The sequence below is a fragment of the Furipterus horrens genome, unplaced genomic scaffold, assembly GCF_987537825.1.
Source record: "Furipterus horrens unplaced genomic scaffold, mFurHor1.1.pri manual_scaffold_2, whole genome shotgun sequence".
Classification (NCBI taxonomy): Eukaryota; Metazoa; Chordata; class Mammalia; order Chiroptera; family Furipteridae; genus Furipterus; species Furipterus horrens.
Genome location: NW_028327172.1, coordinates 142,222,675 through 142,247,983, shown reverse-complemented (window position 1 = coordinate 142,247,983; position 25,309 = coordinate 142,222,675). Strand labels below are relative to the sequence as shown.

The window sequence follows — 25,309 nt, the reverse complement described above, 5'->3', positions numbered from 1 at the left end:
GCATTGTTTGTGGGGTTTTTCTTGGTGTTGAGTTTTCAAAGTTCTTTATAAATTTTGGATCTTAATCCCTTTATCAGCTGTATCAATGAATATGTTCTCTCATTCAATGGATTGTGTTTTCATTTTGTTGATGTCTTCCTTTGCTGTGCAAAAACTTTAGTTTGAGGTAGTCCCATTTGTTTATTTTTTCTTTCATTTCCCTAAAAACTTACACATTTTTAAGCACCCAAAATGAATCTTAGCTTTTTAGTCAAGGCCAATCTGTCTTCAAATGGATAAACATCTGCTTATGACATTTAAGAAAACACCATTTTAAAACCATAACTACTTTATTTCCTTTCTTATAGAGACAGAGTAGATGCCACATGCTGAAGAGCAACTGCACTTTGTCCTGTTATTCGATTATGGAAGCAGGGCTTTTGGACATCTTGTTCTCCATGACAAGATTTTTTAAAAGTCTAATTCCTGAAAAGGATACTGTGTTAGAAGTTGATTTAAAGCTGAGACAGTCTTCAGAAAGAAGTAAAGAGTAGAAGAACTCAGGCATTGTACATTTAAGGGAATAAACAACTTGCTTGTTTAAAACTATTGTGATTTCAAACTGTCCTGCAGCTTTTTTTGTGTCACATTCTGTTGCGTCATTAGAGTTGGGCCATTTGCCAGTGCTATTTCCTCCTCAAGTCCAAGAAAAGGAATATTTTCCGTTAGCTAGTCTTTATCAACATTTGATTCTATTCTGCACTTCAACTTTGAATTTTTTCCCTTTAAAGCTACAGCTTTTACTTAAATCAAGGCTTTTATGAGGATATCTTGTTCTTTTATTGTCAGTTATCTAAATATAAGTGGATCATTAACATTCTTCAAAAAGTTAAATAACATTGTGATGAAAGGAATTTGTTGGTAAGAAATTTTGACGTGATTTCTTAAAGGGAATTTAAAGGTTCATATTGTTGAAAGATATACCTAATTACTAAATATTTTTAATAACTAAGTAGACCAAAAGTTTTATCATTTAATATTATAGGCCTTTTTGAAGAAGCAACTTGGTTTTAAGATTTCCTTTGAGTTTTCAGAAACTAACCTGGAAAATAAATCATTGCCTATGTGCCTAAGAAAACTAAAATAAGGACATGTCTAATAATAATAGGCATTGTACTCAAAATAAACTTAATAAGCTGTTCTTAACTCTGTTCATCCATTTTATGTGATTTTTTTTCACTGGAATCTGATTAGTAGTAATAGCATTTCTTGAAGTAAACTTGTATTCCAAGTTGTTTCCATTTTCTTTTTTTCAGATAATGGATTTATACCTGATTCACTTCTAGAAGATGTAATGAAAGCATTGGACCTTGTTTCAGATCCTGAATAGTAAGTAAACAGGAAGCATTATTTAACCAACTCAAAAATTCCATTAAATTTCAAACATACACAGTTATGTTTTTTAAAAAATCTAAACCTTCATTATGAAGCATGGCCCTTTATATAAAACAAAGATTTATGAATAAATCAGACTAATCAGTGTTATAGCAGAAACTTCACATACACAGAAAGTGTCCCTTCCCACTATGTACTCATTATCCTGCTGAAAAACGTGCTAAAAATGTAAAATGTCTTTTTTAACAAACGGAATAATTTTTTTCTCATTGTAAACCTTTTCCATTTAAAAAAAAGTTTGTCCATATCTTTAGTAGCTTCAGGGAATATAACAACAGGTCTGTATAATGTCCACATTGTTAGTCATCCTGCCTAAATAAGCTGGACTTTGATTTGATCAAAGATGTTTCTATATGATTAAATTAACTGATCTGAAACCTTTAAGTGACCCAGAATATCACAGAATATAGTTCTTCAATATTGAAAGTATGAAAGTATTGCCTAACGTTAATATTGTCTCTTCTGTCTGTTATAGTTGTACATTTGTTACATCTATAACTTCCTCCATAAATTTAGCATCTTTATTATGCATAAGAAAATCTTTCTTGTTAAATGGATATATATATTGATCAAATAGGGAAATAAAATAAAGATCACCATGATATCACCTAATACAGGAAACTAAAGAACAACACAAACAAACGAACTAAATAGGACAAAGAGTAGAATAGTCAGTAGGGGGGAGGGGGGAGGGAGTGAAGGGGGATAAGTAAGGGAAGGGTCTAGTCAAGGAATGTGTATAAATGACTCATGGACATGGACAATGGGGAGGGATATGATTGCGGGAGAAGGGGTAGGTTGGGTGGGGGGGAGCAATGGGGGAAAAATGGGACAACTGTAATTGAAAAATCAAAAAATAAAAGGAAAAATAAAAAGATCACCTATGATCTGCACTAACTTTTGTTTTATCTACACAATTTTTTTCCTCCTGAAAACTTTTTCCACAATGAACAAAACAAGTAAGAAAAATATTTAGCAAAAGCAACATAAAATATATTGATACACATAGTTTTTAGAACTTGATCCCATCCTGTTTTTAAGTAAATCAGGTGTGTTTTCTTTGAAAATATGAAATGCATATATACATTTACAAACTAATCACATTAGAATTAATATGTCTCAGTTTTACTATCGAGAGCTGTGATTTATCCATTCCTAACAGACATAATTGCTATTTCCAGTTTAAAGAGGAGAAATTCAGAGGGTGTGAACTGGTCCAATAAATGGAATAATAGTAACTGGCGTATCTCTTCTTTTTTAAAAAATTAGTTTACATTTTTTTAATTGTTGTTCTATTAAAGTTGTCCTAATTTTTCCCCTGTTGTCCATGTTCATGGGTCATTTACACATGTTCCTTTAGTGTATTTCTTCTAAACTGATTTCCAAGTAGAGACCATCTTGTTTTCATTGCTCTAATTTGCAAGCGAATTGAATTCAGGTATTTCTGGTTACTGACAACTCTTAAGACAAGGAAGCAGGGGAAAGGAAAAGTTAATATATTTTTTCTAATTCTTACATAGATAGCTATACATTTTCTACAGTCATACCTCAGTACTCATTGGCTTCAGAACTTGTCAAACCCTGTACTCTTTGCATTTTGATGAGAAAAAGTGTTTTAGCACTCAGAGCTTGCTCGGGCCTTGTTGCACTTGCTAGAACTTATGAGTCACAACGCCATCCTGCAGGAGAAAATGCTTCATCACTTGTTGCTTGAAAAATTCATTTGGTACGCATCGGTTTCAGCACTCATCATGAGTTCTGGAACGAATTACGGATGAGTACCGAGGTACCACTGTACCTACTTTTCCTTTTTTCATTGGAATACATAACATACCTTGAATAAAATTAGTACAATTTAGTCAGATTGTTTTTGTAGAAGTAGCTAAAAGGTTAGACATAGTTTTATTCACTCTGTACTTGGTCTAGTTTATAATATATGATGGCCCATAAATTATCAGGGCCAAATTTAGGATTAATGAATTAAATGTATTATATGTGATGTGGCTTTGCCTTCATTTGTTTTATGTCACAACCTTCTGCACTTAGATCCTTTAAAATATCACAACCTTTGCATGTTTAATAGTAAGGTGTACTGTACTTGGCATTTATAGTTTGAGAGATAACACGGAGAATGAAAATTTTCTTTTCAGAAAGTTTTCTTTTTTAAAATCCTTCAAACTGCAGTCTGCTTTTTCTGCCTTCTTTCTGGTCCCACATAACACCTTTCACCAGCTTTGGCTACACTTAGATGGTAAGGGCTATGCAAGTCACTAGTTTAGGCTGTTACTGGAACAATGAAGGACATACCATTTGTAATTCAGTGTACCTTACCTCTTGAGAATTATCTTACCTCTTTAACCTTTAAGTTAGATTGCCTAAGAATTCTAAGCCTCCACCTCATTTGGTTCTTGAAAGAAAGCTTTTTAGGAGAAGTTTTTGATTATCTGATGTACCACTTCCCTTTGACACTGTTGTTTTTTTCTCCTTGAGCTTAATATAAACATTTTTAAGTTAAATGCCTGATTTGATTGTTAAATTTAGGCATACCTATGAAGGAAAGAGAATTTGCCTTTGTGAGGTTATAAGCCTGTGTTTATAAGCCTAAGTTTTAGAATTACTTTACCTAATAAGGAACAATATTCCAAAGTCATCATCATAATTTAAATTCTAAATAGTAACAGATTACCCTGGTTTAAAAATAACCAAGTTTTGGCAAATCAGATGTTATTAAGAGGCTAAAAAGAACAGTTCTTAAGATTTTTGGCAGTCAAAGTGTTATAGTACCAGTAATTTAATCATGAAAGAAGAAAAACAAGCTCTTTTTTCCTTTGGCATCCACATTTTTTTTCTCTCTTTCTCTCTCCCCCCACAGTATAAATCTTATGAAGAATAAATTAGATCCAGAAGGATTAGGAATCATACTATTGGGTCCATTTCTTCAAGAATTTTTTCCTGATCAGGTAACATAGTTGAAGAAATTCATTGTTTGTTCTATTGGGATGATCACCTGTGATTGTTCTACCATTCTTTCTCCTGGTGTAAAATGTTCTAACATGCAAATATGAGACTTTAAAAAGCAGTATTATGTAAATACATGGCCATACAGAGAAGATAGAAGGATATGTGTGTTCCAACATGGTAATACAGAAGTTTGAGGTTGAGTGATGGAAGATAGTGTATATACCCCACTATGTCCATGTAATGATACTGTTTTTCTAAAGAAAGGACAAAATTCAGAAATATGGGGAGTAAAAAGAGAAAGACTTCCTTTATCCACTACCACCCCTGCTTTCCTCTGTCATGTAACCAGTGTCAATAGATTGGTGTGTATCTTTTTAGAACTTTGTAAATACTAGAAAGAAGGTAAAGAAGACTATATGTAGTGGGAGCTCCTACTAGTGAACCTAAGTTCCAGGAGAATTTTAGGTGAGGCAGAAAAAACCTTTGAGTAGAGCTGTGCTGTTTCATGTTGGGGCATGTTTTCCATTGAGCTCTGATAGCAGCTCAGTTAATAAGAATCTATGCTAGTTTCAGTACTCATGGTTTATGTCTGCATCAGTGGCAAGCCAGTTGTACACCTGTCTTTTCTTGTGTTTTCTTATTTAAGTGGAGGATTTACCATAAACCAAATTATTTAGCTAGGTGTATTCTGATTACTTCATCAGATATCAGCATACTTAAAATTCATTGTTTTAATAGAAATGCCTATTTCTATTCTATATTATAAAAGAGATGAATTGTCAAGTAAAAAAAAAAATATCTAAAATATATAAAGAACTCATACAACTCAACACCAAAAAACCAATTCAGTTAAAAAATGGGCAGAGGACCTGAACAAACACTTCTTCTAAAAAGACATACAGAGAGCCAACAGATGTATGAAGAGATGCTCAACTTCACTAGCTCTTAGGGAAATACAAATCAAACTGCAATGAGATACCACCTCACACCTGTTAAAATGGCTGTTATCAACAAGACAAGTAATAACAACTGGAGAGGATGTGGAGAAAAAGGAAGGCTCATTCACTGCTGGTAGGAATGTAAACTGGTACAGCCACAATGGAGAACAGTATAGAGTTTCCTCAGAGTTATGAATAGACCCAGCAATCAATCCTCTTATGAGTATCTACCTGAAAAACTTGAAAACATTTATTTGCAAAGATATATGCATCCCTGTGCTCACTGCAGCATTACTCACTGTAGCCAATACATGGGAACAGCCCAAATGTCTTTTGATAGATGATTGGATAAAAAAGATGTGGTTCTTACATATTATGGAATATTACCCAGCCATAAGAAAATATGAAACGCCGCCATTTGCAACAGCATGGCTGGACCTTGAGAATATCATGCTAAGTGGAATAAACCAGTCAGAAAAAGCTAAGAACCATATGATTTCACTCATATGTGGGATATAAAACTGAAACTCATAGTTACAGACAAAAGTATGGTGGTTACCAGGGGGAATGGGCTTGGGGGGTAGTAAAGGTTAAAGGGGCCAAAAATATGGTGACAGAAAATGAGTTGACTTTGGATAGTGGGCACACAATGCAATATACTGATCATGTACCAGTCAGGGCACATCAGAGAAGGAAAACTCTGACTCCAAAAAACCTCCGCTGCCTTGTGGCATACGTCTTCAGGGGAAAGGCTAAGGGAGTAAACCCCGACAGAAAATCCGGAGCCGGAGTCCCTAAGGCGGTTTGACGTTGTAGTCAACACCGGCAACTCCTGCGGCGCACCTGAAGCCAAGCTGTATTGACTCCGTCTTTCCCTTGGACCCTTCAGCTGCGAAGAGAGGGGGGGTCTGCTGCATGGGCAACAGCAGACCCTCCATATCACCCTGCCCAGGCTCTGTAGCTTCAGCTTCACTGGAGAGGACACTCCAGCGTCATCGCAAGATGTCGATTCAACACGGGAGGAGACAGATACCGTGTCACTCCCGAGTCGGACTGCACAGCCATTCTCGGCGGTGCAGATAGACTCTTAAGAAGCTACACCATCGTCTCTCGAGACGGACGGCTGCCGACGACGACCATAGAAATGTACACTTGAAACCTATGTAATGTTATTAACCAGTATTACCCCAATGAATTTAATTAGAATAAGGATAAATTTTTTAAAAATAACAAAATGATAGAAGGAAAATGTCATAAAATTATTAAATTTCAACATATAATTGTTAATTTGATGTTTCAGATATAGATTATCTGAAACAGAGTAGACAATATTATTAACATTTAATCTGGGTAATTAAAAAAAGAAAAAGGAGACCATATTTTCTAAACATATCTATCTGTGAGTAAAGAGAGGGAAAATTCAAAAAGTAACTAAGAATATCACGTTATAGCTATTAGACTTTTAAAATTTTTGGTAAATGCTTCATGCAAAAAAAATTTCTTTTTTCTTATATTGTTAACAGGACGCTTGGATAGTAATATCATATTTGTTCATACTCCAACTGCTAGGGTGTTTTGAAAAGCTGAGTTTTGGCCCTGGTTGATGTGACTGACTGGATTGAGTACCGGCCTGTGAGCCAGAAGGTCACAGATTTGATTCCCAGTCAGGAGACATGCCTGGGTTGTGGGCCAGGTCCCCAGTTGGGGGCGTCCAAGAGGAAACCACACATTGATGTTTCTCTCCCTCTCTCTAAAAATAAATAAATAAAATATTTAAAAAGAAAAAAGTTTTCTTTTGTAATCTAATACTGTGTTTTAGATATCATAATAAATGTTTAATAAGTTTTAGCATTTTAAACTTTTGAGACAATATTAATTTTACTTTAATTTATTTCAAGGCTACTGTCAGAACATTTTAGAGAAATACTGATTTCTTAGTTATTAACATAAGTAAATAAAAAGATACTTGTTTTTAATTTGATTTTAGATTTTAAAAAGTCATTGAGGAATGTAAACAAAGTGAAGTAGTTACCAGCCATAATTATATTTAGTTAATTACATGATATTGCTTATAATTATTCTAAGAACTTACTAGTTCAATAAATTAATTTTTTAATTTTAGCATTCTTTGAGGTAAAGAGAGTTCTAAGCCGCTTCTTTTTTACAGATGACAATTTTCCTTTTGGTTATTCTGTTTGTTCTCTCCAAGTTCTTGCTTTCGTGATTATTTCCTGCTATTATTATTCTGAACAAACTCAGCATCTGAACCTGATTCATCTCATTGTTCCTGTGTAGTTCATGCTCTTTCCTCAACCAAACTATGTTATTCTGCTCTTTGTTTCCTGTAGAGCCATGGGTTTCCACAGTGTGGTCTCTAAGAACTTGTTAGAAATGCAAATTCTCAGGTCCTCCCCACACCTAGTAAATCAGAAGCTTTGGGGTGGACCTCAGGAATGGGTTTGAACAAGTCCTCCAGGGGGTTCTGATGTGATGGTGCCAAAGTTTGAGACCCACTGCTTTAGAGGAAGACCTGTCACACTCTTACCTATTCACACCATGGGAGAGCTCAGACCTCTCTCAGTGTCACAGAGCTTTTCTGATCACAGCTCATACCACAGATGTTCTCTTTCTCTGTAGTCACAAATGTAAAATAACTTTCACTCATTCGGGCCATTATTCATATACTGCTTTGTACCTAATAGACCACTATAGTGATGCTCGGTAAACATTTAATCAGCCAGGAATACATTAAGTCAAAACTAGAGTCAGAAGGACAGCCAGGAAAATATGTAATTTCAGTAATCCTTACAAATGCTTAAAGTAGGTGCTATGGAAGAGCATTTCTTTGCTGAGGCAGGGGCAGGGGGAAAATACTTGAAATATTAATAAGCATTTAAGGCAATTTGTTTATAAGAATAGCAGAAGTAGCTACCATGTATTGAACATGTACTGTGCACCAGGCACTATGTGCCTTATAAATTCGGTAATATTTTTCTCCAGTTTTGGCAATGGGGAAACTTAGAATTAGAGAACTTAAGAAACTGTTAAAGTCTTAACAGCTAATAAGGGTCCGAATCGAGAGTCCAGTGTAGGCCAACTGACCCCAGAGACTAAGCACTTTACCGTTGTGTTAACCCTTTGAGTGCCATGAGTAATTCAAAATTTGGATCAACATGAGAAAAAAATTTATTATTATATAACCTGAGGTACAAAAAAAGAGAAAATAAAAAATATGAATTATTTCATTGTTATTTACATTTATGGCCATCGAAAAAAGAGTCGCTGGGAGCAACACTGGCACTTTTGGGAAAATTTGTCAGCGTCGCTCACAGCGATGTTGGCACTCAAAGGGCTGAACTACCTTTTGATATTTCAGTATTTTATTCCAGCTGTTAATGACTAGAACTAGAGAATATAAATTGTATTCAACCACAGTAAATATCTCTATTGTAAGTTAAAGTACATTAACTCTGAAAGTCAACAGCCAAATTATTTATCTAAGTTACTAATTGCATTGATTCAGTATATAATTGAGGAAATTATCAAATAAATTATTGATTTTTGTATTTGTAGTAAAGCATTGTAAGATACTAAAAAGTTCTAAGAGCTTGGATTTTAGGTGGGAATACAAGAATGAAAAGTTAAATTTTTAAGTCTTTCAAAAAAAGGAAGAGATAATACAAAGCAGTATATGATTCATTTCCAAATTAATTTTTGAGAAAGTTGTTATAAAGATCCCAAGTTATAAACAACCCAACTAGTGTATTTCTGTAAAGAAAAACTTTAGAGAAAAAGTAAGGTCTAGAAAATGAGAGAAGAGAAAAAGGCATTTGAGAGAGGAGTTAAAAACAATAATAAATATGCAAAGAACCAACAACAAAAGCTCTTCATGGGAAAATGAGTAATATGTTCACTTAAGATGAGAATTCAGAAAGGTAATAGTTGCAGATAATACTGAAAAGGTAGATTAGGTCCTGTGTTTTAGGAGTCTTGGTTGCAAACCACAGAACCCCAGCCAGCACTGACTTAGTGGGAGGGACAGATGTGAATTGGAAGAACACTGAAGGCAGCACTAGGATGCTCTAGGATGGGGGCAGTCTCTCCATCTTGTATCCTTCCTCTCTCCTGAGTATCTACATTCTCTCAGCCTATTTTTCTCTGGGAAATGGACGCTACCCACAGTTGCAAGGAGCTCTCTTCCCTTAGTTCCAATTGGAAAAAAAAAATTCTGAGGCGTCATGCTGGCCCAGCTATGTCACATTCCCATCCTTGTATCAATCAGATATGGCCAAGAGACAAGGGAGAGGCACAGGAATACAGCCACAGGCCCTGAGAAAAATCACTGGAGCCAGGCACCTTAAGTGGCGCCAGACCATTAATGAATGACTTTGAATGCCAGGTTAAGAGAGTTGAACTTGATCTTAAGCTAACTAAGTACCAAGGTTAAGACAATAGGAATAACATGATAAGTTTTTCTGAAAGTTTAGTATAATTTATACAATATCCTTTCTTTATTGAAGTCTTTAAGCATTAGTTCTGTGTTTTCATTTCTCACAATGCTATCTTCACTACCTAAAAGTTCACAATGTTCAAATGCTATTTTGGGGGATGGAAACCCCTAATTCAGTACTGTGGACCAAATTGGATGTATTGGTGCATATATATTTTGTGGTTTGAGTAAAAGTGATATTCCTGCTTTTTCATATTTATTGAGAAGAACAACTTATTTACAAAGAAAAAAAGTCAGATATGTTTTAGTAAATATTTTTGTGTTTTAGAATCTTGTTCTTTAAAAAAGAGTTACAGTAATACATGCAAGTAGTTCAGACATAAAATAGAGTGGGCAGAAGAGCTAACAAAAATCAATACTTCCCCACTTTCCAGCCTCTTTCTGAGAAGCAACTATTTCAGCTTTTAGGTTTTCTGGTAGTTAACTGCATAAATCAGAGTTTCTTGTTTTAGCAAATGATTCTCCCATCAAAGGATGGGGATTTAAGAAACTTGCATTTTACTTTCAATTACTAATTAGAAATTACCTGATATAAAATTAGAACTTAAAGTTTTAATAGTACTTTATTCCTAATAGGGCTCCAGTGGTCCAGAGTCTTTTACTGTCTACCACTACAATGGACTGAAGCAATCAAATTATAATGAAAAGGTATGATAATTCATTCACATAGTGATTTGTCTTCACTTGGGTTGATAAAATAAGTATATGGATATATGACAGTGTTTGATTTCCACAAAATTGCTACCTAAGGAGATTATTCCAAGAGTCTCTTTTCTATAACAACGTATTTTAGAACTGGTCATATTTTGATTTAACCAACATATGACACTCTGAGACCTTTTTAGAATTTTGGAGTAATAGTTTCACTGTGACAAAATAACTGCATCTATATAAATGTTACCGTTGGCTATGTGGATATTACTAAATCAGCATTATAGTTTAGTCCAGTGAAAGTTATTGATTCATTTAAGTGAATAAAGGGGTAATAGATTTTTGACTAAGCAAAATGTTTTTTAAAGGATTTAAATTAATAACCATAGTAGCCTTTATTGAGTTATTACCTGGAATTGTATTAAGTAATTTGTTTTATCTGAAGTTTCCCTCCACCCTATGAAGTAAGTATGATCTATATACGCCCATTTTACAAAAGAGGAAACTTAAGTGCAGAGAGGTAAGCAAGTTGCTAAGATAAAGCAGCCAGGAAGTGGCAGAGCTGGGACTGAAACTTAGCGAATCTACCTGAGAGCCTACACTCTGATCCACTGTGCTTTGCTGCTTTCCTCTGTGAATGAATTGACAAAGGAAGGCACCAAGGTGGCTCACTTCTGATGTACTCACCTGGTGCAATACTAACATTGGTCTCCCTGATACACCCTTTTTGATTAAGTATTAGCTCTGTCTACATATATATCTATGTTTGCATTTATTCAAATAGCAAACACAGGAGATACAGCTAATATTAGAAGGAATGAGGCCTAACATATATATTTTTATTTGAAACAATCATGCTGATTTCATAATTGTCTAAATTAAGGATGGCTACAGAAAATAGATTGTAAGGTACACTAAATACATAATTTTAGTTATAGCAAATCTAAAACTGAGATTTATATTTGTAACAAAATATAAATTAGGAATTTTATAAATTAGGTCTAAAGATAGCTTCACGAGAAGATAATTTATTGATTTATAGATAGTAAAATAATATAAATTAGTCAATAAGAAAACTTAGACTATTTCCTGATACGTTTAATGAGTGCTTCATCTAGATTTTGAAATTTTACATAGCCTTGTAATAGGTACTTTAGAGTCACTGATTACTCACACAATCCCTGCAAGGTAGGTAAGTCAAATATTATCCATATTTTACAGATGAGGCATCTGAGACAGGGAGATTAAGTGACTCGCTCAGGGTCACACAGGAAGCCACTGGCAGAGCAGGGATTGGAACTGAGTTCCTGATTCCCAATCCTGTCCTTGGTCACGCTGCCTGTGTATAGTAAGTTTTCAAATCATGCTCATGACAAGCATCTGACATACTAACAAAAAGATCAGAAATCGAATATGAAATATTAACGTGACAACAGTATGTAAGAACTACAAAGCAAAGCATGTATGTCATTAAGTTGCAGAGGTATAATGTTATAAAGTTACTTAGGAGCTAGAAATATGGTAGACTGCCTAGTAAGATACTATTAAGAATATCTGAGGAAACAAAAGGAGAAAGCTGGTCAGGTGGGAAGGAAGCATGATCCAGCAGCCGGCACAGGCTGGCTCAGGCCACAGAGGTAGGTCACAGCGCTTTGCCCATGCAGCTCTGCTATAATCAGAATGAAATTTTTTCTGATACTCGCCTGCCAGTTTATATTTGATATGATCATTGCCACTGCATATAAAGTGCCTGGTTAGTTTTATATATCAACCTTTCTCTCTGATTTTTATTTCTGTCCTGACATTCTTTTAATTTTTTTCTCCATGATTTTTCATGCAGTTAATTGTAACTTAGTTATATTCTTTGTAGACAACTTTTCATTTTACTTGGGGGAATTGAAAAGCATGAGTTGTAGTTTTAATAGTAAAGTTATTTCATCAAAACTAGAAACAAAATAATATATTAACCAAAATAAAGATGAAAAAATGTATTTCACTTTAAAGTATGTCTTTAGAGCTTCCTAAAAAAATGGAGTAGATTGATGAAACCAAATTATCTGACCTACTAATATAACATACTCTATCCCTATATTTATTAAGGAAACTTACATTTAAGGGTAATATGTGATTTCTTTTCATTCACTAGTCAAATAGCTTATGACTTATATTGGAAGAACATAATTACAGTCATGTGTATCATCAGTCAATGAGTGTATAAATATAAGTATACATACTTTGGAAGAAGGTAGTCTATATCTTTATTTTTTAATTACACAATTGGACAAAAAGAAATTAATGACTAAATGGTTTAATGTATACAGAAAGCCCTTATACTAAGTTAGGTTTAAACAAGTATTTCATAGATACTTCTAAAAGATTTTTATTGTAAATTAATAAGAATAAAAAAAATTTTCTGATACCCACCTGCTAGTTTATATTTACTATGAACATTGCCGCTGCATATAAGGACTTGGTTAGTTTTATATATCAACCTTTCTATTTGATTTTTGTTTCTGTCCTGACCTCCTTTAAAATTTTTTTCTCCATGATTTTTCTTGCAGTACAAAAGTACAGTCATGAGCAGCAATTCAAAAATATTTAATACAATAAATAGCAAATTTCATTGTCAGACATGCAAATTGCTTTCAACTCTGGAAAATCATTGCTTAAATTGAAAAGAGAAAATTAAGTCTCTAGAATATATAGCTATATTCTGTGTAGCTTTTCATGTCTTGAGGCAGCATGATTATCTGAGTGCCTCTATATTAAAACAGTAGGAACTATACAAATTGTTATATAAGTAATTTCTTCCAAGTGGTATATCTTACTTGAAGAATAATTTTTCTTTTATCAGAAACCATGTGTTTTCAGATCTTTTAATGCTTTTTTGGTGATAAATATCATCTAAAAATCAACTGGTCACCTAGCAGTTAAAATTTGTTTCTTCATCTTGTTTCCAAATTTATTTTCACATTAGTCAGTAAATAGATATTCTTGTTCATAATTCCTGTCATAATAAAATTAGATAGAAAGTTTCATATGAAACAATATAGTGCCTCATTTGCTAGCCTATGAAAAACTTTTTATCCCTCATAGAATCTTGCTGAGAATATTGATTTACCTTGGTGGCTTTATTTTGTTAAACAGGTAATGTATGTGGAAGGGACCGCAGTTATTATGGGTTTTGAAGATCCTATGCTACAAACAGATGACACGCCTATTAAACGCTGTCTTCAAACCAAGTGGCCATACATCGAATTACTCTGGACCACAGATCGCTCTCCTTCACTTAACTGATTTGCATAAGTATTTAAAAGAAGATTGCAATAGCAGATGTTGAAGGAGGGATGCAAGACTGGCAATTGGCTATACACTGGTATCACTGACTAATTGTAAATAACATATGAACACATGTTCAGTGTTTAAGATATGTTTAAATTATTTATGTTAAAGCTTACCCTATTTTAACTCAGTGAAATTTACTAGTAAAATTAAGCTTTAATCAAAGTTCACCACTTTTACAGTCAGATAATTGGTCAGTTATCAAATTACAAACGAATACTATAGCATTTGTATATTGAGTATCAGTAACTATTTATAAACTTCTATTTTGGGGGTTTATTTCATTCAGCCATATTTTATTGTTTAAATGATTTTGGTTTGCAGTATATCAGCCTCCACATTGAAATGCAGAAGTGTTAATCATTTCTTTTTAAAAATGTTTCCCATTAGAAGTATTGATAAATAACAAATTATCAACTTGGATCACCTGACATTTGGCTTAGCTCTGGCATGTTTATAAAAAGTAGAAGCTATAAAGGAACATTACCATTTATTCACAGACCTATAGAGAATGTATTTTTTAAAAAGATAGGAAAGAGGACCTGTTTGATAGTCTTAACACTGTTAACTTTCACTGTATTGCCAAATATACTCTTCTAAATTTGTCTCAACAGCCCTGTAAACCAGATTTTTTGTAAATTTATAAATATGATAAATGCATGAAAACATCTGTTATTACATTAGTATATTGCACTATTTATTACAATCCTAGTCAATGGCCTAAATAAACTTCTTTTCTTTAAATGTACACATGCATTTTTTTTACAGTAGTGTCTCAGACTAAACATAGGTGTAGGTGTTTTTGCCCAGTAACCCTGAGAGCACAGCATAGAACAAATATCTAATGGACTCATACACCACCTAGAAAAGAATACCAAATGGTATGCTTACCCATGAGTTCTGTTACTTGCTCAGAGAGAAGAACTAGAAACTGAGTACCAGGAGCTAGGTGGCAGCTATCTGGATCAGTGAACAAAAATACAGAAGCCCCATCCTGTTTATCTTATAGAGAGATTAACTTTATTCTGATAGGTCTGTTGCCCAACAATTTGAAATGTGAATAGCCAGAGATACTTTCTTTCCTTCACTTTCAAGATAGACAATTGTTAGCACTCCTTAGGACTTTCAGAACTGACTTCCTTCAACAGTATAGTTGAATATGTACCTCTTCTGGGAATCTCTGTTTGCATATTATTTATGTTTTATTTTTATAGACATTAGCAATTGTAATTAAGTGTATTTTATCATAGGAATTATCCCTGGCTGGTTTGGCTCAGTGGATTGAGCGTCGGCCTGCGAGCTAAGTGTCGCTGGTTCGATCTTCCAGTCAGGGCACATCAGAGAAGGAAAACTCTGACTCCAAAAAACCTCCGCTGCCTTGCGGCATACCTCTTCAGGGGAAAGGCTAAGGGAGTAAACCCCGACAGAAAATCCGGAGCCGGAGTCCCTAAGGTGGTTTGACGTTGTAGTCAACACCGGCAACTCCTGCGGCGCACCTGAAGCCAAGCTGTATTGACTCCGTCTTTCCCTTGGACCCTTCAGCTGCGGAGAGAGGGGGGTTCTGCTGCATGGGCAACAGCAGACCCTCCATATCACCCTGCCCAGGCTCTGTAGCTTCAGCTTCACTGGAGAGGACACTCCAGCGTCATCGCAAGATGTCGATTCAACACGGGAGGAGACAGATACCGTGTCACTCCCGAGTCGGACTGCACAGCCATTCTCGGCGGTGCAGATAGACTTTTAAGAAACTACACCATCGTCTCTTGAGACGGACGGGCATGGGCATCATAGGAAATAGTGGAATAAGATTATATGTATAACTTTTGGTAACATTATATTCTGGAGTATGATGCTAGCTACTAGAATTACAGCTGTAAATGTCCAATTTTTTGGTTAATTTGACTGTTTTTCTTTTTAAGATTTACTTATTTTTAGAGAGAAGGGAAGGGAGGGAGAAAGACAAGAAAGAAATATTGATGTGTGAGAGATACATTAATCAGTTGCCTCTTGCATGCCCCTAACTGGTGACCTAGCATGCAACCCAGGCATGTGCCCTGACTGGGAATTGAACCAGTGACCTTTTGGTTCGCAGGCTGCTACTCAATCCACTGAGCCACATCAGCCAGGGCTAATTTGACTACTTTTAAATGTATTATATGAAATGCATTGTTCCAGAATTGATTTTTTAATCCTTGTCCTAAATCCACAGGATTATGAAAAAGCATAGATTTTCATATAGATGTGAGCCTACAAAATAGTATTTTCTTCTTACTATTGCTACAATAACAAAACATCCCAAAACTTCATGGCATAAAACAATCACTTTATAAGTTTTGTGGCTCAGGAGTTTGGACAGTGCACAGTGAGGATGGCTCCTCAGTTTCTCAATCTGGAGGCTCAGCTGGGAAACTGTGGAGGTATCTTCACTCACCCAAGCGGCATGACTGGGACCTTAGCTTGATCTAATCTAAACCACACAACTATGGATATGTTTTATTTTCATGTGCATGTGGGATGCTTACCAAGATAGACTGACTATATGCTGGACGATAAAGTAAGTCTAGAAAGTCCCAGAAGATTATAAATGCAGCAGCACACTTCTGTGAATAACCCAAGGGTCAAAGAAAAATTGAAATGGGAATTAAAATATACTTTTTACTGAATGATAATGAAAATAGGACATAACAAAAATCAAGGGATATAATTAAAGCTTGCTTGGAGGGAAATGTATCACTTTAAATTTGTATGTAGTAGAAAAATTAAGATTTCATCTCAAAATGAGAGCCAAAGTAAATAAAAGGAAGTAAAAAGATTAAAAGGGAGGTATTCACAAGCAAAAGAATGAATTTGGACTCCTACCTCACACCATATGTAAAAATTAAAATGATCAGAGATCTAATTGTAAGAGCTGAAACTAAAATTCCTAGAAGAAACATAGGAGTAAATCTTCATGATTGGGTTAGGCAGTGGTTCCTTAGAATTCCAAAATCACAACAACAACAAAGACGAATTGAACTTCAAAATTAAAACGTTAGTGTGTCAAAGGACACCATCAAGAAAGGGAGATGACAACTTATAGAATGGGAGAAAATATTTGAAAAGCATGTATCTCATAAGGAATTTGTATCTAGAATATATAATGAATTCAGCTCAAATATAAAAACATTTTAAATGGGCAAATGATTTGAAGGAATACACACACACACACACACACACATATGGCCAATAAACATAAGGAAACATGCTCAACGTAATTAGTCATTAGGGAAATTCAAATCAAAATTATTCCACACCTAGTAGGATGTTCAAAACAAGAAAGAGACAATAACAAGTGTTGACAAAGATATGGAGAAATGGGAATCTTCATCTTGTTGATGGGGATGTAAAATGAAGTCACTTTAGAAAAGCAATTGTGCAGGTCCTCAAAAAAGTTAATACAAAATTAGCATATTATCCAGCAATTCAAATCCTTGGTATACAGTATTCCCTCACTTATCGTGGGTATTAGGTTCTAGACCCGCCCCCCCCCCCCCCGCAGCGATAGGAGAAAATCCGCAAAGTAGGAACCTTACATTTATTTTAGTTTTTTTTTCTAGTGAGATAAGCTCTTTTTTTATAAGTATATTTTATTGATTATATTGTTACAATAGTTTCAATTTTTTCCCCTTTGCTCCCCTCCGTCCAGCACCCTCCTCCCCCAACAATCCCCCCTCCCCAAGTCCATGCCCATGGGTCGTACTTACAATCTCTCCTGCCTCACCCTTTCATATATTCTTTTTCTTTTTAATAATTATTTTAATAAAAAATAACAATCCCTTCCTCTCAGACTTAAGATCCTTTATAATCTGATAAAGGACAATGGGCGAAGGTCTCGAGCTCCTCTAGCTGCTTCAAGCTGGACATGGTCGTTGTCCTACCTACCCTTGGGTCCAGAAATCCCTAATAAGAGTGGGGGTGTGGAGGCGGGGGTGGCCTTCCCACATGGGGAAGGATCATGCAGACTTCAGGTCGGTTGGCTGTCCCCGGACAATGGCATACTTGATTTAACAGGCTGGCATCCTTGTTGTATTCTGGAGGCAACAGATTTGGCAACAGGGTTAAAAGACATCATTCAATTCATAACCACTAGATGACAAAAGGCAGGTATTAATTTTTCAATGTCCCACATTAGGGGTAAAAAGGGCTTCTTTGGAGGAAGGTGTGCCAGGTACATCTCACCTGTCCAAAACCCTTTTGCCCATTATACTTAGTTTCGGCTGAGGGAAATAGTTTAGATTTCCCCCCTCTCAGACCTCTGGGCTCTTTCTGTCCAAGCCATGAGGACAGAAAAGAGAAACCAGTTTTAAAGTGAAGCCCACAGACCACCTCATTCTTCACCAACCCAGCCACTTAGTTCAGCCAAACCAGTGAGTCTCAGGAGGCAGCGATGCAGACAGGGTTAAGTGAGGCCTATATGTACAGACAATCACTCAGGTAATGAGATCATAGGCTTATGCCCTTTGAAAACAGAAAACACATGTTAATTTATGTAACATAACCCACATACAAGTCTCTAAATCTGTAGGACTGTCTTATCAGAAAGACATCCAGTTGCAAGGCATTTGACATTTTTCTTGCCTGTAAATTAAACATCTTTGATAATACCACAGACATAGTTTAATTTTCAAATCAAAACAAACTTTAATGAAGATAAACTTTAAAGACTTAGCTGCACTACTTTATAGTCTACCACTGAGCATTGTGATTTTCCTTGAATCATGATTTTTCTCCCTAAGATTACTCCCCTTGTCATTAAAGGGACTGCATTAAGTCCATTTTTAATTTATCCTCTTCATTTGCATAAATACAACAAGAGCAGCAAATGGTCACTTACGATCTTTAGTTCTACTTTGCTGGAACTTACGCAAGGAACATTTAGGGTGACCTTCAGTCTGCCCTTCAGGACACAGAAGCAGAACCACATACCTGGCATTCAGCCTTGCCTGTAAACACCTGTCTTTTCCAAGTCCTTCTGGTTTTCCATTGTGCCTTAAGGTCCTTTCTAGCCATCTTTCAGGAAAACAACCTTCATTCCTTCCCTGGAAAGATTGCCATGGACCGCACATCCAACCAAGGTACCAGGCCTTTTATCTTGTGGGCTTTTATTACCTTTGAAAGTCAATCCCAATTCCTCAGAGCTTTTTGGTAACGACCAGAGCCCAAGCATGTCTCCTTTAGGCATGACATTCCAGTCAAAGTCTTAGTCAAAAAAACCTCTGTTAACAACTGGTCTTATTAGTTTTATGCAAAGAAACTTATGTCATTACTTGTTTAGAATGCCAAACTCTGGAGTGATCGGATAGGAAGAAAAATATACAGTGTGAAAGAAAATCCTTGTCCTTCTAATATTCACTGAACTTGCATTTCCATTCTTTATATTTTTATTTTTTCCCCCACTAAACATTTTTGTTTGTTTTTCTATTACGGTTGTCCCATTTTTTCCCCCTCTTACTTCCCTGCACCCTGGCCCCCCTTCTCCCACATTCAGTCCCCACCCAGTTGTCCATGTCCATGGGTCATTTATGCATATTCTTTGACTAGACCCTTCCTCTTCTTACCCCCTTCTCTCCCTCCCATCTCCCCCTTTGTTACTGTTAGTTTTTATTCCTTGTTTACATACCTCTGGTTTAATTTTGCTCATTTGTGTTGTTCATTAGTTTCCCGTAATAGGTGATAGCATAAGGTATTTTTCTTTCGTTGCCTGGCTTATTTCGCTAAGTATAATTCTCTCTAGTTCCATCCATGCTGTTGCAAATGGTAGAAGTTCCTTCTTTCTTTCAGTACTTATTGTCATTTTCCTCCTTTGTACTTGTGTTCCTCTCTGTCTCTCTCTGTTTCTTCATCTTCTTAAAGCAGACCCTTTAGCATCTCTTGCAATGCTGGTTTGGTGGAGAGGTATTCTTTTAGCCTTCTTTTGTCTTGGAAACTCCTTATTTCACCTTCCATTTTAAATGAGTCTTGCTTGGTAGAGTATTCTTGGTTGTAGGCCTTTGTTTTTCATTGCTTGGAATATTTTTTGCCATTCCCTTCTGGCTTGTAGTGTTTCTGCTGAGAAATCTGAGGATAGCCTTATTGGAGCTCCCTTGTATGTTATTAGTTGTTTCTCTCTTGCTGCTTTTAGGATTCTCTGTCTTTGAATGTTGCCATTTTAATTATAATGTGTCTTGAAGTGGGCCTGTTGGGGTTCATCTTCATGGGGACCCTTTGTGCTTCCTGGACTTGCGTGACTCTTTCTCTCTTCATGTTAGGGAAGTTTTCTGTCATTAGTTTTTCAAAGAGGTTTTCTATCCCTTGCTCTTCTTCTTCTCCTTCTGGAATTCCTATGATACGGATATTATTACGTTTCGTGTTGTCCTGCAGCTGTCTTAGAGCCTCTTCAGTCTTGTTCAGTCTCTTTTCATTTTGTTGCACTGTCTTGGAGTTTTTGTCTACATTGTCTTCCAGCTCGCTGATCCGATCTTCTGCTTCCTCTAGCCTGCTTTTAATTCCTTCTATTGTGTTCTTCAATTCAGAGATTGTATTCTTCATTTTCTCCTGGCTCTTATTGATAGCTTCTATGTCCTTTTTGATGCTGGTATAATTCTCAGTAAGTTCCTTGTAGTTTTTCTGGAGTTCCTTGTAGTTTCCCTGGAGTTCTTTGTAGTTTCCGCTGAGCTCATTGAGCTTCTCCATAATCCATGCTTTCAATTCCATATCTGATAGTTGGTTCCCCTCTATTTCATTTAGCACTCTTTTCTGGGCATTCTACCTTTTCTTTTGATGGGGGGGTTGTTTCTCTGTCTCCCCATTTTTGTGACTCCTATTGTTTGTAGGTGCTTCTTAGAATGATCTGCACTTCCTGGATCTGCCCCTGGCGGCATCATATCCTTTACCAGTCTGGGCCTAGGCAGCCTGTTGGAGACTTCCAGGGATCTACTGCCTTTGTCTGACTTCTTTAGTTGTTAATCTATTCAATCTGTGATTAGCCGTCAGGCTTAAGGACCGTGGGTGTGGCAGCTTAATTCCTGTAGGCTGGACTTTTGCTTCCCCTCAGGCTGAAGCCACTTGGGGGGTGGGGGATGGTCTGCCTGCCTGCAGTACTGGGGAGGAGTCAACACTAGGACCAGGTCAGCCACTTCCCCAGTTCTCCCCTCAAAGCCACCACACCAAACTCTCTCCAAGCGTCTCCAGTCCTCTCTGCCTTCCCTCCGCTCGAGCCCAGGGTAAGTGGGGGTCAAAATATTTTTGTATGTGATCTGCTTAAGAGCTCTTTTTCTCCAGCTGTTCCTCTCTGGCTAGCAAGAAGCCCTGTGGCTTTTTGCTTTTCACAGCTGGATACTATTTTACTTTCCACTCTGTTGCTGTAGGCTGGGAAGCTCAGCTGGGGGGTTAGACCCTGCCCTTCTCAGGGGGAACCCCCAGCTGCTGAACTGTTTCTCAGTCCCTTCAGCTGCCACCCTTGTGAGCCCAGTCAGCCCTTCCATGTCTCCACACTCCCTACTGGTCACGTTGTGATGTAGCGGCCTTTTCTGTCTCTCCGTGGTTATAAGACTTCTCTCCAGCTCCATTTATTTTAGTATTTATATATATTTTAAGGCTTTATAAACCCTTCCCACACACTTATAAACCGTTCCCAGTCCCTTATTAACCTTTCTCACTCCCGTATTAACCTTTTCCACACTTTTATAAACACTACTTATGTTCTAAAAACATATTCTACACTCTTAAACCTACGTAACTTTAACAACATACACAGTACCACAAAATCCCTCAATATAGTGAAAAATCCGCGATAAATAATTAAATATAATATTTTTAAAAATCCCACGATACAGTGAGGCACCGATAAGTGAACCATGATATAAAATGGGACTACTGTATAGCCAAGAGAAATGATGAAAACATTATTCACACAAAAGCTCTTATGTGAATATTGTTCATACTAGCCAAAAATAGAAACAACCTTAGTGTCCATCAATTGATGAATTGATAAATGAATATAGTATATACATACAATGAAATATTATTTGACAATAAAAATAATTGAGTGTCTGATACTACAACATGGATAAACCTTGAAAACATACTGAAAGGAGCTAATCACAAAATAAAACTCATTATATGATTCCATTTATGTTAAATGTCCAGAAACACAAACCCTATAGAGACAAGGCATTAGCAGTCACCAGGGGCTGGGGTGGCAATGAAGTGGAGGAACAACATTGGAGAACAACTGCTAACGTGTATGGAGTTTCCTTTTGGGATGATAAGAGTGGTCTAGAGTAGACAGTGGTGATCACACATTTTGAATATACAAAACGAACTACTGAACTATGAGAGGAAAAGACAAAAAGAGAAATCAATGAACTAGAAAGCAGATATACAAGAGGGAAAAATATATACAAAGAGAAAAATTCTCTAAAAACTAATAAAATTAATAGCAATATATTGAAAATATTGAAATAAAAAACTGTAAACTACAAATTCTGTACCTGTCAAAAAAAGACTCCCATACAAGCAAAAGCTAAGGGAGTGCACCACCAATGGATCTGTCATATAAGGAATGCTAAAGGGAGTTTAGGATACTAATTAACAGCAAAAACACATTAGAATGTGGCAAAAAAAATTACTGGTAACGGTAAATATACAAAGTTAGATTTTGTAATATGGTAATTGTACTGCATAATTAACTTACAGTACTAGTTTAAAAATTTAAAAACAATAAAAGCCATAACTACAATGATCTTATTGGACATACAATATAAAACATATGCAAAGTATAACATCAAAAAGCTAAAATGTAAAAGGGGGTATATAAAAGTTTAAAGTTTAGGAATATTTTCAAACTTATCAATTCATATTAGGATGTTATAATTTTAAGATTATTTTATATAAGCCTCATGATAACCCAAGCAAAAGAACCTGTGGTAATTATACCAAAGAATGTGATAAAGAAGTCAAAGCATACTGATATCAAAGACATTAAAACAGAGACTTCTGGCCAAGATAGAGGCCATCTTCCTCCACGACTAAGAAGGAATACCACAAAACCAGAAAGAAATAACCAGAATTTCCAGAAAATAAATGGAAGTCCAACATATGAAGTTATAAAGAGGTGGTGTTCATCTGGATGGGTAGGAGAGGCAAAGCTGCGGCAGAGAGGTTAAGCTGTGTAGGCTGTGGCAGCAGCAGTGACAGTGGCAGGACAGTGGTAAGCACAGACACCGTATTTAAGGGGAGGCGAGAAGTGTTTGCGATTCCAACTCTGGGGAAGGCAGACCCCCATGCCTTGGACTGTGAAGCCTGGAGGGGGTGGGGACAGAGGAGGCTCCCGGTTTCTCAGTGGAGAATGAATGGCAGGAATCCATCTTAGACCCCCACCCCTGCAGAAAATGGTGGTGAGAAGGATCACCCGATCATGACTAGCGCATGGGGCTCCACCCCCTATAGCCTAGGAGGTGTGACAGCCCCACCCAGGAATAAAAGGAAAACACAAAGCTGTCAGGATGGCACAGATCATGAAAGTGATCCCAGTGATGCAACTGACCAGACAGCAAATATCTAATCTAACAGACCAGCAGATAGGAAGTCATTCTGAGGCAGTTTGAAGCTTTGGTTATAAGAATGCTTACAGACTGAACAGAAGATCTTAAACAACACAGGGAAGGAATGAAGGCTAGTCCTGCTGAAATGAACAAAAACACATACAACCTAGTAGTGAGGGGAAGAAAACCAGGGATCAAATCAACAAATCAAAATAGGGAAGGAGCAAACAATCAGTGCAGAAAGAGGAAACGAAAAGTGAAGAAAATGAGGAGGCTCAGAAACCTATGGGACAGCTATAAGCGAGTCAACATCCGAATCATAGGGTTGCCAGAAGGTGAAAAAGAACTAGAAATTGAAAAATTATGTGAAAAAATAATGAAGCAGAACTTCCCTAACTTGGAGAAGGAAATAGACTACAGGTCCAGGAAGCACAGAGAGTTCCAAATAAACTGGACCCAGGGAGAACCACATCAAGACACATTAGAATCAAAATGTCAACAATTAAGGATAAAGAGAGAATCTTAAAAGCAGCAAGAGAGAAGAAGAGAATTACATACAAAGGGGTCCCAATAAGACTATCAGCTGACTTCTCAAGGGAGACCCTGCAGGCAAGAAGGGACTGGCAAGAAATATTCAAAGTAATGAAAAGCAAAAACCTATAACCACATTACTCTATCCAGTGAAGCTGTCATTCAGAATAGAAGGACAGAGAAAGTGCTTCCAGGACAAAGTAAAATTGAAGGAGTCCATCAGATCCAAACCACTGTTATATGTAATGTTAAAGGGACTTGTTTAGGAGAAAGAGGATCAAAACTATGAACATTAAAATGAAAACTGTATCACAACAACCAACAACAGAAACTAGGGAATCGAAACAAAGGCAAACTAAGTAGGCAACGAGAGTGGGAAAAGAATTATAGGTATGGGGAACATTTTGGGGGGAGGTCAGCAGGAAGGGGGAAGGGGAGAAAGGGAGGAAGATGGTACAGGAATTAAGAAGCATAATAGGATGGAGTAGAGTAGACAGGAAGATGTGAGAAGAACATATGCACAACCAATGGGCATGGACTAAGTGGCGAGGGACAACTGGTGGGAGAGGGGTCACTGGGTGGATGGGAACAAAAGGAAAATAAATTGGGACAACTGTAACAGCATAATCAATAAAGCATAATTTTTTTAAAAAAAAGATTAAAACAAACAGAAAAAGAGTGGAATAAGAAACAAAGAGCAGTGGATCCACAAAACAACCAGAGAACTATTTTTAAAATGGCAATAGTAAGTCCTTATCTAACAATAATTACTTTTAATGTAAATGAATTAAATTATTCAAAAGACATAGAATGTTTGAATGGATTAGAAAACAATATTCAATAATATGTGCCCACAAGAAACTCACTTTAACCTTAAAAACATGCACAGACTGAGAATAAAAGGATGGAAAACTATTTGCAGGACTACCAATCAAAATGCCAGAGTAGGTAAACCTTGCAGGCTTCCTCCCACAACCACATCAAAATTATAACTGAATTATTAAACAGCCATCACTGAGAACCAACTAAAGACCAGCTGAACAAAATATACTTCAAAACAAAGGCTGTAACAAGACAAAGGGGGCACCTTATCATGATAAAGGAATCAACCCAACAAGAGGCTATAACTCTCAAACATCTACACACCCACCCTGGCCACATGGCTCTGTCGTTTGGAGCCTTATTCCATGCAACAAAAGGTTGCTAGTTTGATTCTGGTCAGGGCACATCCCTAGGTTGCAGGTTCCATCCCTGGTTGAGGCATGTACAGGAGGCAACCGATAGATATTTCTCTCTCACATTGATGTTTCTTTCTCTACCTTCCTCTCTATCTAAAATCAATGGAACCATGTACCCCTCAGGTGAAGATTATAAAAATA

The 25,309-nt window shown here is 36.4% G+C and overlaps 1 protein-coding gene across 3 annotated transcripts in view; it reads left to right on the top strand.

Moving 5' to 3' along the window:
• The window catches only part of MINDY3 (MINDY lysine 48 deubiquitinase 3), an 89,574-nt gene extending 74,990 nt beyond the window's left edge, over positions 1 to 14,584 (top strand). For all 3 annotated transcript variants that reach the window (XM_090268015.1, XM_090268017.1, XM_090268016.1), the window contains 4 exons: positions 1,296 to 1,368; positions 4,307 to 4,394; positions 10,420 to 10,491; positions 13,642 to 14,584. In XM_090268015.1, coding sequence (XP_090124141.1) covers positions 1,296 to 1,368; positions 4,307 to 4,394; positions 10,420 to 10,491; positions 13,642 to 13,791 — 383 coding nt within the window. In that variant the 3' untranslated portion in view covers positions 13,792 to 14,584. The remainder of the gene's footprint in view (positions 1 to 1,295; positions 1,369 to 4,306; positions 4,395 to 10,419; positions 10,492 to 13,641) is intronic.
• The last annotated feature ends 10,725 nt before the right edge of the window (positions 14,585 to 25,309 follow it).